General features: G+C 45.7%; 2 protein-coding genes across 3 annotated transcripts; one reads left to right on the forward strand and one right to left on the reverse strand.

Annotated features, from left to right (window-relative positions):
* The first annotated feature begins 300 nt into the window (after window positions 1–300).
* LOC123139637 (RHOMBOID-like protein 12, mitochondrial) lies at window positions 301–4,079 on the forward strand. The gene is made up of 10 exons (XM_044559381.1): window positions 301–344; window positions 443–597; window positions 741–1,024; window positions 1,119–1,214; window positions 1,322–1,441; window positions 2,103–2,213; window positions 2,501–2,530; window positions 2,903–3,007; window positions 3,104–3,145; window positions 3,753–4,079. The coding sequence occupies exons 1-10, from the start codon at window positions 301–303 to the stop codon at window positions 3,837–3,839; spliced, it is 1,074 nt and encodes a 357-aa protein (XP_044415316.1). The 3' UTR covers window positions 3,840–4,079.
* Window positions 4,080–5,783: 1,704 nt separating this feature from the next.
* On the reverse strand, window positions 5,784–11,868 carry LOC123139294 (putative FBD-associated F-box protein At5g38570). Of its 2 annotated transcripts, XM_044559090.1 has the most exons (6): window positions 11,448–11,868; window positions 10,450–11,338; window positions 10,023–10,175; window positions 9,741–9,930; window positions 7,693–7,919; window positions 5,784–6,383 (listed from the first exon to the last, which is right to left on the reverse strand). In XM_044559090.1, the coding sequence occupies exons 2-6, from the start codon at window positions 11,314–11,316 to the stop codon at window positions 6,126–6,128; spliced, it is 1,695 nt and encodes a 564-aa protein (XP_044415025.1). In that variant the 5' UTR covers window positions 11,317–11,338; window positions 11,448–11,868; the 3' UTR covers window positions 5,784–6,125. The 2 variants fall into 2 exon arrangements, with proteins under 2 accessions (XP_044415025.1, XP_044415026.1); XM_044559091.1 differs by lacking the exon at window positions 7,693–7,919 and having other exon boundaries at window positions 6,116–6,383; window positions 11,448–11,863.
* Window positions 11,869–16,691: the final 4,823 nt, after the last annotated feature.

The raw sequence follows: 16,691 nt of genomic DNA on the forward strand, positions 1-16,691 counted from the left end.
AAAGCTCAGCTGTAGGAAATTCATCTACCCCGGAGCATGAGATATCTATGTTATATCTAGCTACTCCTACTTGTGTATCTCATGATATAGGACGTATCTGACCCGAGGAAGAGCATGTACGTGGAGTATGTGATCATACTAGACCATCCTTGATAGGGCGGATATCTAGTCCAGGACAAGGCAGCAAGCCGATTGAGACCAATCTTAGGGACCGAGGGTTTATACCGGTTCGGACCCCTAGGGGGACGTCCAGTGTGGTGTGTATTGATGTGGCGAGGAGCGTGTTGCTAGGATTTAGCAATGCGCACCATATGCTCCCTCATGACGGGGGTGATTACATATTTGTAGGTGGACAACCGCCTTGGTAACTATCCGGAGTCTATATCTAGTTACATATATTTGTAAATCAAGTAATTGATGTCTTCTGATTTCTTATTTCTAGTTATGTCAACAAATTTTTCAAAGAAATTGAGAACATAATCTCCTCCTTGAAAGGCACTTCTGCAAGTAAACCAGAAAAGCTTGCAGTGATCCGCAAGACCGAACAGGTTGCCGAGCACAATAGCATAGCTATAAACATCATCAACCATGTTGGAGGTTGGTGATCCATTGTTGAGCACTTCGTTTGAGTTTACGCACCACCAGCACTTTGCGGTTGCAGTTGTAAAGAGACCATAGCTTCTTAGGGCATTTCTAACCGATCCCCCGCTGCCGCTTCCTCGGCTCCTCCTCCCCGCCAGTGGCGCCCGCCTCCCCCTCCCCGCCCGCACCCGCCCCCCGCTCCCCGTCCGGCTCGCTCCTGCCGACGAGCGCCGCGGCCGTCGTGCCGGCCGCGCGCGGCGCTGGGTCCCCCGGCCTCGAGATATCCGCTCCGCAGCGAGGCCGGACCACCTTCTGCCCTAGGGCGGTCTGGACATCGGCCGCGGCTGATGACATGGTGGGCGCGCTCATCGGCGCCAACCTGTCCGTCTTCATGCTCTGGCGCGTGCTCGCGTATCCCAGGTTCATCACCGATCCTCACATGGTTAGTGACTTGATGGTTACCCAAGTGACATCTTTTGCTTTGATTCATGTGCTCTGCTGATGTATCACTACCTGATGATTCTATGGAGGAGCAGGTTTGGGTGGACATGTACTTGGGCGGGCGGCTGCACACGCTGCTCATGAGCGCCTCCAGCAATGTGGATCCCATGTTCATGAGGAAACATTTCATGGTTGGTGCTTGGTGCTTAATTTCTAATGTGGTGGTCTGGACTGACTGCACTCTGGAGACAGTGGTACTTTGAGTTTATGACATCTGATGGTTTTTGTTGATGAGCAGATCTCGCTGGACAATTTCACGAGTGGGCGTTTGCACACGATGCTCACAAGTGCTTTCAGCCACATGAACCTTAAGCACCTCTGCAACAACATGGTCGGCCTCTACTTCTTCGGCTCAAGCGTAAGACCGACACTCACTCACTCTTGTCAGTCTGTCATCTCTTCTCTTCTGTTGACGGTGCAGAAATGGAACACATATTTGTTTGTCAGGCTGAAATTGCATAACTTTGGTTGATAGGACTGATTACTGAATTAGTTGTCGCGATCTCTCAACCGGGAGTGATCTTGGCTCAGTTGTACTCCCTTTTGTACCTAAGTATAAGACGTTTCGGTAGGCTACTAGCTAGCCTACGAAAACGTCTTATATTTAGGTACGGAGGTAGTATCAGTTAAATGTAGAAATTCACTTGCATTAACTTTGGTTCATGTACTTGTGTAAGATCAATAAAGCTTCCTTCATCGGGAAAAGGAGTGAATTGGCTTTCCTGTATGTAAGTATTTGTTATCTTTCCTGTATTGGCACTCAGACCAACATTACACATGCACTCTAATGAAAGCACTTAGTTTTCCTTAAATCTTCGATGAGAAGCAACACTGTCGCCGTATAACTATACGAGTGGTACTATTGTATATGAGACTTGGAGATATATACTACTCTGTTGGACTGACTTTTCATAACTTCAACCGGATTCCTTAGGATTAACAAAGAGCAATGATACTTTATCACCAACCTTGTGGTTTATTATCAGTTAAATTTCTTTTTCTTTTCTTTTGTACATCAGATTGCCCGCACGTTTGGCCCTGGTTTTCTTTTCCAACTGTACGTTACTGGAGCACTTACTGGGTCGGTATTCTACCTGGCAGAAAAGATTTTTCTAGCTCCACGAAAAGAGGTAATAATATGTTTATACATCAGTGAACTGGATTCCAAATCCTGAGCATCAATTAGTTCTGATTATCAAATAAAATCCTATGATACGATTATATATATTATCTCTGATTTAGTACATATTTTTTTCCAGTTACTTTCATGTGAGAAGACTGGTATTCAGTCACTTTGCTGCCCATGCTAGCTACTTGATGCCAGCAAAACTTCTGGGATCAAGATCCCTTTTTTAAGCTCCTTTTTCTAAGCTGCACGATAATCTTCCTAATCAAATAAGTAATGCTTCTCTTGCAGGTTTTTGGAGGATGGAAAACTCCCTGTCTTGTAAGTGATTTCCTGTCTTATAACTACTCCCTCCGTTCCTAAATATAAGTCTTTGTAGAGATTCTACTAGGTGGACTACATACGGAGGAAAATGAATGAATCTACTCTTAATATGCATCTATATACATCCGTATGTGGTTCATAGTGGAATCTCTACAAAGACTTATATTTAGGAACGGAGGGAGTACATCATACTCCTATATTACAGTGAAATTTGCCCCAATGGACCAACTATTTGTCACCGCACACCAAAAAATAACTATTTGGATGGAAAATTTGGTGATCAGAGGCGATACAGTGGACACCATTAGTGAATGTGTACAGAAGGTGCCGGTTGTTACACACTAAATATGATCCTTTCATGTCACTCAGGGTGCAAGTGCTGCAGTTAATGCAATTATTCTTCTTGAGATATTTTTGCATCCGACGAAGCTACTATACTTACACCTTTTCATTCCCGTTCCAGCTGCATTAGTGGTGAGAAGATTTTTGTTTTTATTAAAAAAAAATCTGATAAACATGTGGGTGTGCAAGGTAGTGAGGACATAATTTCTCTGACTTTACTTATTTCAGGGAGTTGGTTTGATTGGTGCTGATTTGTGGAGGGTCAAGAAGGTATTTATCTAACTTTCATTTATTATTTATGTGGTTTTCTTTATATAGTATTTATTCTTTACTAAATCCGGGTACCAAAAAAATCTAGGAATAAGTGAATGTGATTTGTGCGACGGTTGCTTGTGTTCACTGGCCATGATTTTTTGACAGTGTAACTGCTACTTTCATGTATTGTTACTCGGAACTTGAAATTCTGTGAATTGCACGTGTATGGCTCCTAACCATAAGAGATATATACAACTCCAGGTATCTAATCGACCTGTGGTTGGAAATATGGCTCAATATTCACACCTAATTGTAGTTTTCCTTGTTTGTTCTTCTAATGTTTGCACCTTTTTGGTGATCATTGATTCTACTTTTTAATGCAATGGACCTACTTCAAGTCAATGTCTCGCCTGACAGCATCAACCATTTAATATGCTAGTCAAGCCATGTCAAACTACACCATTCCTTAAAGATCTCTATCTGTCTGAAACCTCTCATTTCTGCATAATTATTGTCGTTGATGATCTGGTACCCAAGTACTGTTCATGTTTTGATAACCATTAATTCTTCATACCTTTTCTGATCTAGAACGGAACTAACTTTTGCCCGTTCATTTTTGTAGGGCGGGAGTCGCGTGTCAGGCTCTTCTCATCTAGGGGGTGCCCTAGTGGCGGCGGTTGCCTTTGCGGAAATCAAGGGCTGGATCTGATCATTATGCAGTTTACTCATACTCACATGCAGCAAATCCAAGGGCCTGCCTGCTTCCACCCTGGTGGTCACTTCTTGTGTTGAAATTTGTCGTTATACGGTCCGAGGGCCGACTCGTGGACCATGCTGCTTATTATCCAAGTTTCTGATGTAGAAATCTTTAAACAAAGTCTAGATAACATCATGGTGGCAGCGGTTAGTAGGCCGGTTGCGATGGTGATGCGCTGATCTTTTGTATGCAACCCTGCGTATCGCATGAACGTAGTTGTATCTCATGTTATCCTGATACTTGTAGCTAGCAGTTGCCTCTGCATTTTGTCGTAACGAAATGCCACAATTGTTAGGTTTCTTCTGTTATTTCTCATCATAGTGGAACCCGACATAAGAATTCCGCATGGCGAAAGAAAAGATAACTTCATGGCAGATAGATACTGCCAAATGGTTGGGTCTATCTTCGCTGGATCCATCCTCAGCATGAAAGAACTGGACTGGCATGCACTGTTAAAATGTCATTTGCTGCTAACTAGTACTACATGTGTTGAAACTCAAAACTGGGTGCATCTTATGAATACATGACTTGATCGCGCCATAGAAAGTAGTAGTAAAAACAGGATGTCCAAGTTTCTCAGGTCCTAGCATCATCTGTTTAAGGGGGCCACTGGGTGTTGCTACACACCTAGGTGCTGTGTGTTTTGCAAATGTATCAGTGAGCACGAGGCTAACTCTTGATGCCTCCTGTGAGCCAAGGATCAAGCATAGCGGCGAGCAGGAGCAGGCCTCCACCTCGTTCACGCTTTCCTTCATCCTCCCCAGTTCCAATAGATGCATTTCGTCGAACATAGGAAGAAGATGGGGAAGGCAACCAGGCGAGCACGCCGCCGATCCATGGCACCCGGAAGCAGAGGAGCACCGACCGTTTCAGGCGGCGAGGCCTTGTGCCACGTGATTCAAGTACCAGTGAATTTTCTTGTGTGATTTGTGTCTCCTTGCAAGCAGATCCTAAACTGCTCTTGTGACAGTTCATCACTGTTTCAGAGGGATGGAGTTCAAGGCCTACCATGCTCTGCATCTTGCAAAAATTTCTTCAGTCAAGAGTCAAGTCGCTCTCTCTGCAATGTTACACAGCACACCTAGTGAATCAATTACTCCAACTGGCCTCGATATTTTGTTCCGACGTGATGTTTGTCGAGATCGCTCCACAAGTTTCAGAACTGTCTCCTTGCAAGCAGATTCATGAGTTGGCGGTCCAACTCATGAGGCTCAAGTTAAACTGCTCCAGTACAGGTTCAGCATTTCAGAGGGATGAAGCTAACATGCTCTGCAGCATGCAAAATTTTACTATTCAGAAACTCTGCAGCGCTACAGCAATATGCACACCAAACCTAGTGGATTAACTGGCCAGATAATGTCACCAAACCTAGTGAATTAATTGGCCAGGCAATCTCTCCCTGATTTTGCTATTTCTTGAGACCGTTTATAACGAGTAAAAGAGGAGAGGAACTGCATTTATACATCATTAGTTATAATGTGAAATTCCTGTCTTTGCACTGCCTCCATCCCCCAACATCTAGATGCATGATTCCCACTATTTTTATTTTTATTTTGCTTGCTACAATGTTTCTTTTTCTAAAAATAAAAAATGCGAGGCCACAATGTTTTAGCATCCGGTTGACATATTTAGGATATGCTGGAATGTTCAAACAATTCTATAGTACCATCTGGTTGACCGATTTTGCCCTTGTATATCTGTAGATATCAAATCTGAGATGCAAATTCAGAAGCCGTATATGCAGAGACTTACAAACCATCATGCTCAACACAAGATGACAAGAATCAGAACAAATACAGTTAGTTTCAGACTAGACAGAAGCAAGAGGTACAGAACGACCTTCCTGGCTTCAAGACGGGAAGGCTGAAATTGTTCGCAAAAAAAGGGACCAAGATGAAACGGAATGAACATGTAATTAACATCTGACTTTTTCTGAGGTGACACTCAAGCAGCAACATGACTATTTCTTCAGATCAAAATGACACTGCTGTTCCCACAATCTTCAACATATCAAGCGGAAACTTACATCGCTACCTTACCCAGGATTAGCGCACATGGACACCCAGGATTTCTGATGCAATTCCGGTGTACACTGATGACGCACAGGGACATAAGAGATGCATCTGCAATTCCGGTGTATATTGATGACGCACAGGGAAAAAGAATCTGCCAGGAGTACAAAATATGTATGTAACCGTCATTCAGATTCCCAGCAGATTATAGAAACATAGCAACGCGTTAACCATCATTTAGATTCCAGGCAGATTCCTGACAAAGTGGAACGTCTTGCAGTTGCACCAAACAAACCATAAAGACAGAATTCCGGCAGAGACCAAAGATGAGAAGCAGAAACAGAAGAACTTCACGGTTACAGGCTAACAGCCAACACATGGCCACCATTGCAGATTCTTTAGAGAAACAGAAGTCTTCAGATGAACAATGCGACCGACCACACATCTTAGTAGCTATCAGTGGAGTCACTATCAGCGGATGAATCTGCACAAACAAGGCAAGTCAGAAACATAGAAGGGAATTTCAAATATCCTGGGTAGCAGTTTGATGTAGAGGAACTATGCTGCAGCCTGACAAAATTTCTGTAGTTGTTAACAAAAGAGTTTAGCCTTGCAAGGGCAAAACACCAACACGAATATGACCGTTCAGAGAAACCCCGGGACTGCTTAAGGCTTAAACAAGTGTGGAACACATGCAATTTGGCTTTCAGTCTCTGTTAATCAAACTGACAACAGGCTTGAACAACAGTAAATACAGCGAGGCAAAGGCAATCCTTGCTGGAGCCTAGATGAATGCAGAGCATATATTGTACATTCTACCCACTATCATTCTTAGTGTATGTATTCTACCAAATCGAACACGAGTGAAGACCTAAACTAAATTTCAAGATGAGAACAGCTACTATGTCATTAGTAATTAAACAGTAAAAGGATAAGATAATTTCTTGAACTGAAAAGAAGAGAAGAGAATAAGAAAATTATTTGCATGGATGGTACAGATCTATAAGCACATCAAAAATGCATGCTAACTATTGTAGTGTCACCAATAATTATAGAATAATAAACTATGTTGAAACATATCAGCCATTCTAAACTCCATCAGCATGCAAATCCAATTAAACATACTAAAGGATAGTGGATCAAAAATATGGATAGATTTGGAGGAGGTGTCATACATTCTAAGAGCATCTCCAACAGCAGACCAAAAAATGCAGCCGAAACCAAAAAAACAGAATTTTAGGCTAAAACATGTATGGCGACCAAACCAATTTAGGATATAGCCTAAAAATTGCTATCGAATTGGTAAATATACCAATCCATTAGCGGCAGACCAAAAACGCAAAACGCTGCGGCGGGAACCCCAACCGCCCCGACCTGAAATTTCACCGCCCCTGCCGCTCCCCATCCCTCCTCAGCACCGGCCGATTCTCACCGCCACTGCCACTCCTCAACCACCCCGAGCCCTTCCGCTCGTTCCTGCTGGTGGAGACCCCCATGGCCGTCGCAGAAGCTCAGGCCGCTGCCGGCCGAAGTCGTCGATTTTGACAGTTCCCTGCCCCACCGCTGGCTGATATGCTCGCCGCCGCGCCACCGTCGATTAGCGGCCGGGCGACCCACCACGTGACCACCATTGAGCCGCCACTCAATGACAAGCTCTCGTTACTCAGGCAGCGCGATGCCGCCAAAGTTGGCTGCATCCCCGGCTCCCCTCCCGACCCCTGAGTCCTTCCTGATGCCTTTCCTAGGCCATATGCAGGAATACCATATGCCATCATGTGCAATGTCGTAGTCACCTTTTGGACTGTTGTGTCCAAGATCTCTGTCACAATTCCTCCTCTGCATGATGAATCGATCATGCCCTTTGACGGAGTTGGCAATGTGGAGGAACAAGTTCGGAGCCATTCTGAATCGGCATCAAGAGTGTTGTGTCCAATATCTCCCGGCATAGTCCCTCCTTTGCACAAAGAATCAATCATGCCCTTTGACAGAGTTGGCAATGTGACACAACACTGTCCATCACCTGCAATGGGAGAAAGCACTTCCATCAAGTGTGTGAAGCAACATACTAAGGCGGTGGTCTAAGTGTTTGGGCGAAAGTATTTGCACTGTTCAAGAAGGCGCTATTAGGCGCTCGCCTAGGCGCGCTTAAGCGCTGGGCGTTGGCATAGCGCCTCGCTTTGGCCCTAGGCACTCAAAAAAGCGGCCGGCGAGGTCCTCCGGCGAGAAATCAGCCTCTCCAGCGAGGAATCAGCTTTCTGAGGTGAGAAATCAGTCTCCCCGGCGAGGATTCGACCTCCCCTGCGAGGATTCATCCTCGCCGACGAGGGATTCAACTGCCCCGACGACAAATCGAGCTTCTCCGGCGAGGGATCGAGCTTCTCCGACAAGGGACAGAGGTAGAGGGAGGGAGGCAGCCTCGTGCAACGAGACAGAGAGGACGAGGGGGGGAGGCGGCGTGAGGAGGAAACCTAAATTTCCTATCGACTGCAGCAGACGAGAGCTTTTAGTAGGAGGATATGAAGATGGGCCTATGGTTTAGTGGGCTAGCCCAGCCCATCTAGCTTATTTCTTCACGTTACAGTACTAACGCCTAATTGCGCCTAATTTCGCCTAATCACGCCTAAGCTAGAAAAGCGCAAGTAGGTGCCCAAACGCATAATTAGCGCCTAGCGCTTTTTTGAACTTTGAGTATCTGAGAGCACCCAATGCTCAGGACACATAGGCTTTTGGAGATGAACAAACCATGGGGGGTTTCCAAGTACGCTCAGCGAGGTGGAAGAACTGCCTTGCGGCATGTCATGGACAATTCAAAGGCCGTGTGAAGGATGCCACCATCATTCTTGAAGCCGTTGCAGATCAGGAGACATGGTTTTGGATGCTTATTCTGGAATGCCTGGAGCTTACAATGACATCAATGTGCTTTATCGATCACCACTCTTTGCAAGGTTAGCCAATGAGGAACCACCATCGATGGAGTTTCAAGCAAATGGCCGCACATACAACAAGGGGTACTACCTAGCATATGGGATATACCAAAAGTGGGCAACCTTTATGATGCCAATTCCCAGGCCCCAAGGTAAGAAATAACTTGGTTTCCATAAGAGTTCAACCAGCTGCTAGGAAGGAAGTGGAGAGGACATTTGGGATTTTGCAAGCCCAGTTTGCTATTGTGCGAGGACCAGGTCGGTTTTGGGAACAAGAAATCCTTTGGTACATCATGACTTCCGTCGTGATCTTGCACAACATGATTATTGAGCATGAGTGTGGCCAAGATTTGAATTACTCCTATTATGAGTAAATGGGAAGGGTGGTGCATCCGCGTAGAAGGGAAGACCGCATCCGACACTTTCTTCAAGTTCACCAAGAAATTCGAGATGCGGATACTCCTGAACGTCTTGAACAAGATCTCATCGAGGAGTGGTGACGTGGAATGGGCAACAAGACCACTAGTTCTACTTCCATGTTTCGTGTTATGTTTGATGAACAATTGTGTTGAATTTGGGGTTGTGAATTGATGAACTATGTAATAAATAAGTACTATTCGTATTGGTTTTATTTGATTCGGATTAATTTGAAATGAGTTTACAACACTGCATATGCACAAATATGCGTGGTGTTAGTAGAAGCTGAAATTTTGGTCTCCAGCTTCTGGTCTGCTGCAAAAGCAAGAAATTTTCTGAAGACAAAAGACCTTCTCTCTCCACACCCTAAACAGTTTTTTGGTCTGCTATGGAGATGCTCTAATTGATGTGTAATTACATCAGACATGTTAAACAAGTAGAAAGGGTTGTCATACATTCTAATTGGTAATGAATATTAAATATGGACAAAGGTAACTTACAATCTGAGCCCGTATGTGGATCCTCCTTGATGCTAATCTGCTCACGAAGTATGCCACATGTACTTAAGATATTCAGGATTGCAAGAACTCCCTCATCAACCTCTTCACATTCAACGTAAACGGACTTAAGGCATGCACACACAAATGATTGCGTTTTTGTTTCTTGGGCTCCTGTTGCTCCTACAATTTTCTATCAGATAAGAACGCTTAGTAAAGACACATACAACATCCACAATAACACCTTAAATAATATAGCAATATCGTTACCTATACAGCATATACCTCGGTGTTATCAAGCTGAAGAGTGAGTATCTCCAGAACTGGAGAGTGTCGGAGAATGCAAACAAGGTCAACAGTCGTAAACCACTCATTGAGTAACAAAGTCTTTAATTTGCCAAAGACGGGGCACCATTTCAAATCCCATCTGTACAGAAACTGGACAAATTGCAAAGAATAAAAATAACTTCAGACTCTAGAAGATCAAATAATTTGTGCTATAACAACCTGAAATATCATATTTATCCAACCAAGACACTATGTTATTAGCCATTGATTTGAGATGCATTAGAGGAAGATAAAGTATCAAAATGCGACAATGAAAGTAAACAACTTGCTTATCTGCAGTTCTAACAAATGGATAGAAAAACTACAAGAGAAACTTTCAGGTGACAAATAACAAGAATAGAAACGGTAGTAAGTGAAAGCGTACCATTTTAGGTAAAGCTATCAAGTCCAACTTGGCAGCATTGGACAAACCATTGAGAAGCACCCCCTCCTTGACAGGATAAGCATGACAACCACAGACAATATTATCACAAACCCCCTGATTACTGCGACAGTGATCATGGCATCCATCTTCAAGGTTAACATGGGCTGTTTCTAGCAATGGCATGTTTTCAAGGAAAGGTGTCAGGCCTTCAAAATCCTCTAACTGCAGTGAGATAAGACTCGGGCCACAAATCCGAAGGCGCACAATGTCAGGTAGAGAACAGTAGTTGGTGATGCACAGGCACTTTAGTGACATGGATGATATCTCACATGCACGAATGTTGCAAAGTTGAATCCTTAGATCCTCTAACACCAGGCAGCCTGAGAACTTCAAAGCAGAGTGGTCGAGGTTGACCCCTTCAAGGTGCAGGGTCTTCAAGTGTTGGGAGATGAGACTCAGAGGCACATCGAACACTGGTAGGTCGTACTGTATGTCAGCTGCTCTTACTATGAGTTCCTCAGCTTCGCACGCCAGAGCATAGTCAATCAACAGCCTGGTGTTTGTGAACATGTTCTCCGGCTCATCGTCAGGATAGGCGTCGATCTCACACCTGATGAGAGGCGAGTTCCCGCGGAGACAGATAAGCAGCTTCACCAACCGTTTGAAACGGTTGTATCGCGGAAACGTTGGCCCATCAAAGACGAACCGCAAGCTGGTCAAGCGCCTCCAGAGGTCGCGCCACCGGGTTTCCAGCACGCAGGTCTGTAGGGCATCCTCTGCCGGAAGGAAGGACAGCACGCGCGATAGGAGCTCGTCAGGGAGGTCTCCAAAAGGGTCTCTGTCACTCGCAGCAGCCATCTCGAGCATTCCGTCGAACAGGTGGCGGGCACTGCGTGAGCGGAGAGAAATTAGCAAACCAAGCGCGGTCGAATGTGGCATCACCAAATCAGGGAATCATGTACTAGGTTTCTCTAAGGAGGTAAAGAGACTGGAATCACCTCGATTCGTGACAGTCGGAAGCGCCCGTCGCCGGCAGCCGCGGGGAAGAGGGAGAGCAGGAGGACTCCTCCGTTACTGGGTGCTGGTAGATCCGAAGTCCTCCCACTGCGTGCCCGCCGAGGAAACCCTGGCCAATTCTCTCTCCACGCGCGTTGGATCGGTACAGGCGAGGATCGATCGAGCGAGCGGACGACGACTGTGAACCCTCCCTTCCTTGGCGGCGGGGCAGAGGAAGAAGGGGAGGCGGCTCGGACGCGGTCGACGGCGCGCCTTGTCCCGTCGCCTCCGCGCAGCACAGCGCCGTCGCAGGCTAATCGGCGGGCCGGGCGGCGGCTGCAGGGGGGAGGGGAGAGACGAACAGAGGAACAAGACGAGGCCAGCCCACGTGGCTCTCAACTCGCAACGGGGTCAAGGCGTCCCCCACCTAGCAGCTGACATGGGCGGCCCACGCTGAACCGGCCGGTTTAGATACGAAACGGATTTGTCTCAAAAAAAAAATACGAAACGGATAGCCGACGTCTGTTGTTCCGGCGACTGAAAATTTTTGCAGCGTCAAATGATTTTCAAAACATTGTTCACGGCTGACCTATCTGGCTTGGTGCTCCTCAGGGTCGTCTCCAAATTGACTGAAACACCAAAGATTTTTCAAGCAACCCGAGATAAGCAAAACATTAAATTAAAATCCAAGTTTTGACTCGCTTAATATTTACCCTCTACAAACAGCGGTTTAGAAAAGGTACAAAATGTTTCAAGCTTTCCAGTTCAGTAACAGTCCTTTTATTCGCAACAAGAACTATCACTTGTCCTTTTTTTCATCCAGCGGATCGAGCTAGAAGGGGTGTCGGCGTGGAGGTGACGATATCATTTGCCCTTCTTTTCCATATTGGCATGCAAGGTCACATGCCAAATAAGAGGTACTATGTCCTACAAAGGCATGTTGAGCTGGAGACAATGCCTGTGATGAATGCATGATTGGAATTGAGCGGCAAGCGTCAACAGTGAGCGCTAGGTCAAGGTTAAGGGTAGGAATATTTAGATAGATGGCCTTAACATACGATGACATCCACTAAAAAGATAGCGATGGACACACAGAAAGAGGCAACTTGTCGTGCAAGGACGTGAGAGGAAGATGGAAGGGAGGGGAGGTTTGCTAGAGGGGGCTCATCAGGGCCATATGGGGATGGGCCAAAGGGTGTTCCCAATGAGCAATCATGAATATTTGTGGGGTGGGTGGAAGCCTATAGAGTAAGTGTCGCGCAATCTTGGTCTTTTGCTTTTGATCACATGGCAAAAACAAAATAATGGTCTTTTGATTTTGGTCACATGGCAAAAATAAAATAAGTGTTGGCAAAAATTAATTAATCAATTAATACATAAATAATCCCAAGAAAGTACTATACTTTTGTACTTCCATTTGAACCTTGGGCCACAACTAGGGGTGGTGGAGAGGATTTGCACATTCGCTTCTTCGTCAGTCAGGATGGAAATAGCATCATATGCTTATGACTTTGAGGATCAAAAAAATTGCTGCAAGCGATTAATGCTAGTTCAGATATCATTTATCCTATGCTGATATTTGGAAGGAAAACATGACCTTGACAAAGTGATGATAATTATGTTTAACTAGACATTTCTTCGAGGAGGAAATTAAACATGCTTTCAATGGATGCCAATAGAGCTATAGGACCTGATAATATCCCAGCTATTTTTTGTTAGACGTGTACACTAAACTAAGTCAAAACATGGCTTGATACGTCCATTTTGCATCATGTTTTTATATCGATATTTATTGCATTATGGGTTGTTATTACACATTATGTCACAATACTTATGGCTATTCTCTCTTATTTTACAAGGTTTTTCATGAAGAGGGAGAATGCCGGCAGCTGAGATTCTGGCTGGAAAAGGAGCAAATATTGGAAACCTATTCTGCACAGCTCCAAAAATCCTGAAACTCCACGGAAGTCACTTTTGGAATTAATAAGAATTATTGAGCAAAGAAAATACCAGAGGGGGCCCACACCCAGGCCAAGAGGGTGCCCCCCCCTACTGGGCGCGCCCCTGTCTCCTGGGCCCCCTAGTGGCCCTCCGGTGCCCATCTTCTGCTATATGAAGGCTTTTACCCTGGAAAAAAAAGCATAAGCAAGCTCACGGGATGAAACTCCGCCGCCACGAGGCGGAACCTTGGCGGAACCAATCTAGGGCTCCGGCGGAGCTGTTCTGCCGGGGAAACTTCCCTCCGGAGGGGGAAATCATCATCATCGTCATCACCAACGATCCTCTCATCGGGAGGGGGTCAATCTCCATCAACATCTTCACCAGCACCATCTCCTCTCAAAACCCTAGTTCATCTCTTGTATCCAATCTTGTATCAAAACAACAAATTGGTACATGTGGGTTGCTAGTAGTGTTGATTACTCCTTGTAGTTGATGCTAATTGGTTTACTTGGTGGAAGATCATATGTTCAGATCCTTAATGCATATTATGTTGGAAATATGCCCTAGAGGCAATAATAAAAGTATTATTATTATATTTCCTTGTTCATGATAATTGTCTTTTATTCATGCTATAACTGTATTATCCGGAAATCGTAATACACGTGTGAATACATAGACCACAATATGTCCCTAGTGAGCCTCTAGTTGACTAGCTCGTTGTGATCAACGGATAGTCATGGTTTCCTGGCTATGGACATTGGATGTCGTTGATAACGGGATCACATCATTAGGAGAATGATGTGATGGAGAAGACCCAATCCTAAGCTTAGCACAAAGATCGTGTAGTTCGTTTGCTAGAGCTTTGCCAATGTCAAGTATCTCTTCCTTTGACCATGAGATCGTGTAACTCCCGGATACCGTAGGAATGCTTTGGGTGTACCAAACGTCACAACGTAACTGGGTGGCTATAAAGGTGCATTACAGGTATCTCCGAAAGTGTCTGTTGGGTTGGCACGAATTGAGACTGGGATTTGTCACTCCGTGTAAACGGAGAGGTATCTCTGGGCCCACTCGGTAGGACATCATCATATGCGCAATGTGACCAAGGAGTTGATCACGGGATGATGTGTTACGGAACGAGTAAAGTGACTTGCCGGTAACGAGATTGAACAAGGTATTGGATACCGACGATCGAATCTCGGGCAAGTAACATACCGATAGACAAAGGGAATTGAATACGGGATTGATTAAGTCCTTGACATCGTGGTTCATCCGATGAGATCATCGTGGAACATGTGGGAGCCATCATGGGTATCCAGATCCCGCTGTTGGTTATTGACCGGAGAACGTCTCGGTCATGTCTACATGTCTCCCGAACCCGTAGGGTCTACACACTTAAGGTTCGATGACGCTAGGGTTATAAAGGAAGCTTGTATGTGGTTACCGAATGTTGTTCGGAGTCCCGGATGAGATCCCGGACGTCACGAGGAGTTCCGGAATGGTCCGGAGGTAAAGATTTATATATAGGAAGTCCTGTTTCGGCCATCGGGACAAGTTTCGGGGTCATCGGTATTGTACCGGGACCACCGGAAGGGTCCCGGGGGCCCACCGGGTGGGGCCGCCTGCCCCGGGGGGCCACATGGGCTGTGGGGGTGCGCCTTGGCCTACATGGGCCAAGGGCACCAGCCCCAAGAGGCCCATGCGCCTAGGGAACCCTAGAGGGAAGAGTCCTCGAGGGGGAAGGCACCTCCGAGGTGCCTTGGGGAGGATGGACTCCTCCCTCCCCTCTTGGCCGCCGCACCAGATGCCATCTGGAGGCTGGCCGCCGCCCCTTGGGGTGGGAAACCCTAAAGGGGGCGCAACCCTCCCCTTCCCCTATATATATGAGGCCTAGGGGCTGCCCATAACACGCGATTTGATCTCTCGTTGGTGCAGCCCTGCCCCTCTCCCTCCTCCTCTTCTCCCATGGTGCTTGGCGAAGCCCTGCGGGATTGCCACGCTCCTCCACCACCACCACGCCGTTATGCTGCTGTTGGATGGAGTCTTCCTCAACCTCTCCCTCTCTCCTTGCTGGATCAAGGCGTGGGAGACGTCACCGGGCTGTACGTGTGTTGAACGCGGAGGTGCCGTCCGTTCGACACTTGATCATCGGTGATCTGAATCACGACGAGTACGACTCCATCAACCCTGTTCACTTGAACGCTTCCGCTTAGCGATCTACAAGGGTATGTAGATGCACTCTCTTTCTACTCGTTGCTGGTCTCTCCATAGATAGATCTTGGTGACACGTAGGAAAATTTTGAATTTCTGCTACGTTCCCCAACAGTGGTATCAGAGCTAGGTTTATTGCGTAGATTCTTTGCACGAGTAGAACACAAAGTAGTTGTGGGCATTGATGTTGTTCAATATGCTTACCGTTACTAGTCCAATCTTGTTTCGACGGTATTGTGGGATGAAGCGGCCCGGACCGACCTTACACGTACTCTTACGTGAGACAGGTTCCACCGATTGACATGCACTTGGTGCATAAGGTGGCTAGCGGGTGCCAGTCTCTCCCACTTTAGTCAGAACGGATTCGATGAAAAGGGTCCTTATGAAGGGTAAATAGCAATTGGCATATCACGTTGTGGTTTTGCGTAGGTAAGAAACGTTCTTGCTAGAAACCCATAGCAGCCACGTAAAACATGCAAACAACAATTAGAGGACGTCTAACTTGTTTTTGCAGGGTATGCTATGTGATGTGATATGGCCAAGAAGAATGTGATGAATGATATGTGATGTATGAGATTAATCATGTTCTTGTAATAGGATTCACGACTTGCATGTCGATGAGTATGACAACCGGCAGGAGCCATAGGAGTTGTCTTTATTTTTTGTATGACCTACGTGTCATTGAAGAACGCCATGTAAACTACTTTACTTTATTGCTAAACGCGTTAGTCATAGAAGTAGAAGTAGTCGTTGGCGTGACAACTTCATGAAGACACGATGATGGAGATCATGATGATGGAGATCATGGTGTCATGCCGGTGACGATGATGATCATGGAGCCCCGAAGATGAAGATCAAAAGGAGCAAAATGATATTGGCCATATCATGTCACTATTTGATTGCATGTGATGTTTATCATGTTTATGCATCTTGTTTACTTAGGACGACGGTAGTAAATAAGATGATCGCTTACAAAATTTCAAGAAGTGTTCTCCCCTAACTGTGCACCGTTGCTACAGTTCGTCGCTTCTAAGCACCACGTGATGATCGGGTGTGATGGATTCTTACGTTCACATACAACGGGTGTAAGACAG

Source organism: Triticum aestivum, chromosome 6B, assembly GCF_018294505.1.
Source record: "Triticum aestivum cultivar Chinese Spring chromosome 6B, IWGSC CS RefSeq v2.1, whole genome shotgun sequence".
In the NCBI taxonomy this organism is placed as follows: domain Eukaryota; kingdom Viridiplantae; phylum Streptophyta; class Magnoliopsida; order Poales; family Poaceae; genus Triticum; species Triticum aestivum.

Coding starts and splice junctions, on each gene's coding strand:
- LOC123139294 (XM_044559090.1), bottom strand. CDS start 11,316: ATGCTCGAGATGGCTGCTGCGAGTGACAGAGACCCTTTTGGAGACCTC. Junction 9,931..10,022: donor TTCAGCTTGATAACACCGAG/GTATATGCTGTA, acceptor CTTATCTGATAG/AAAATTGTAGGAGCAACAGG. Junction 6,384..7,692: donor TGGACACAACAGTCCAAAAG/GTGACTACGACA, acceptor TTGTTTGTGCAG/ATTCATCCGCTGATAGTGAC.
- LOC123139637 (XM_044559381.1), top strand. CDS start 301: ATGCGCACCATATGCTCCCTCATGACGGGGGTGATTACATATTT. Junction 598..740: donor CATCATCAACCATGTTGGAG/GTTGGTGATCCA, acceptor CCTCCCCGCCAG/TGGCGCCCGCCTCCCCCTCC. Junction 1,215..1,321: donor TCATGAGGAAACATTTCATG/GTTGGTGCTTGG, acceptor GTTGATGAGCAG/ATCTCGCTGGACAATTTCAC.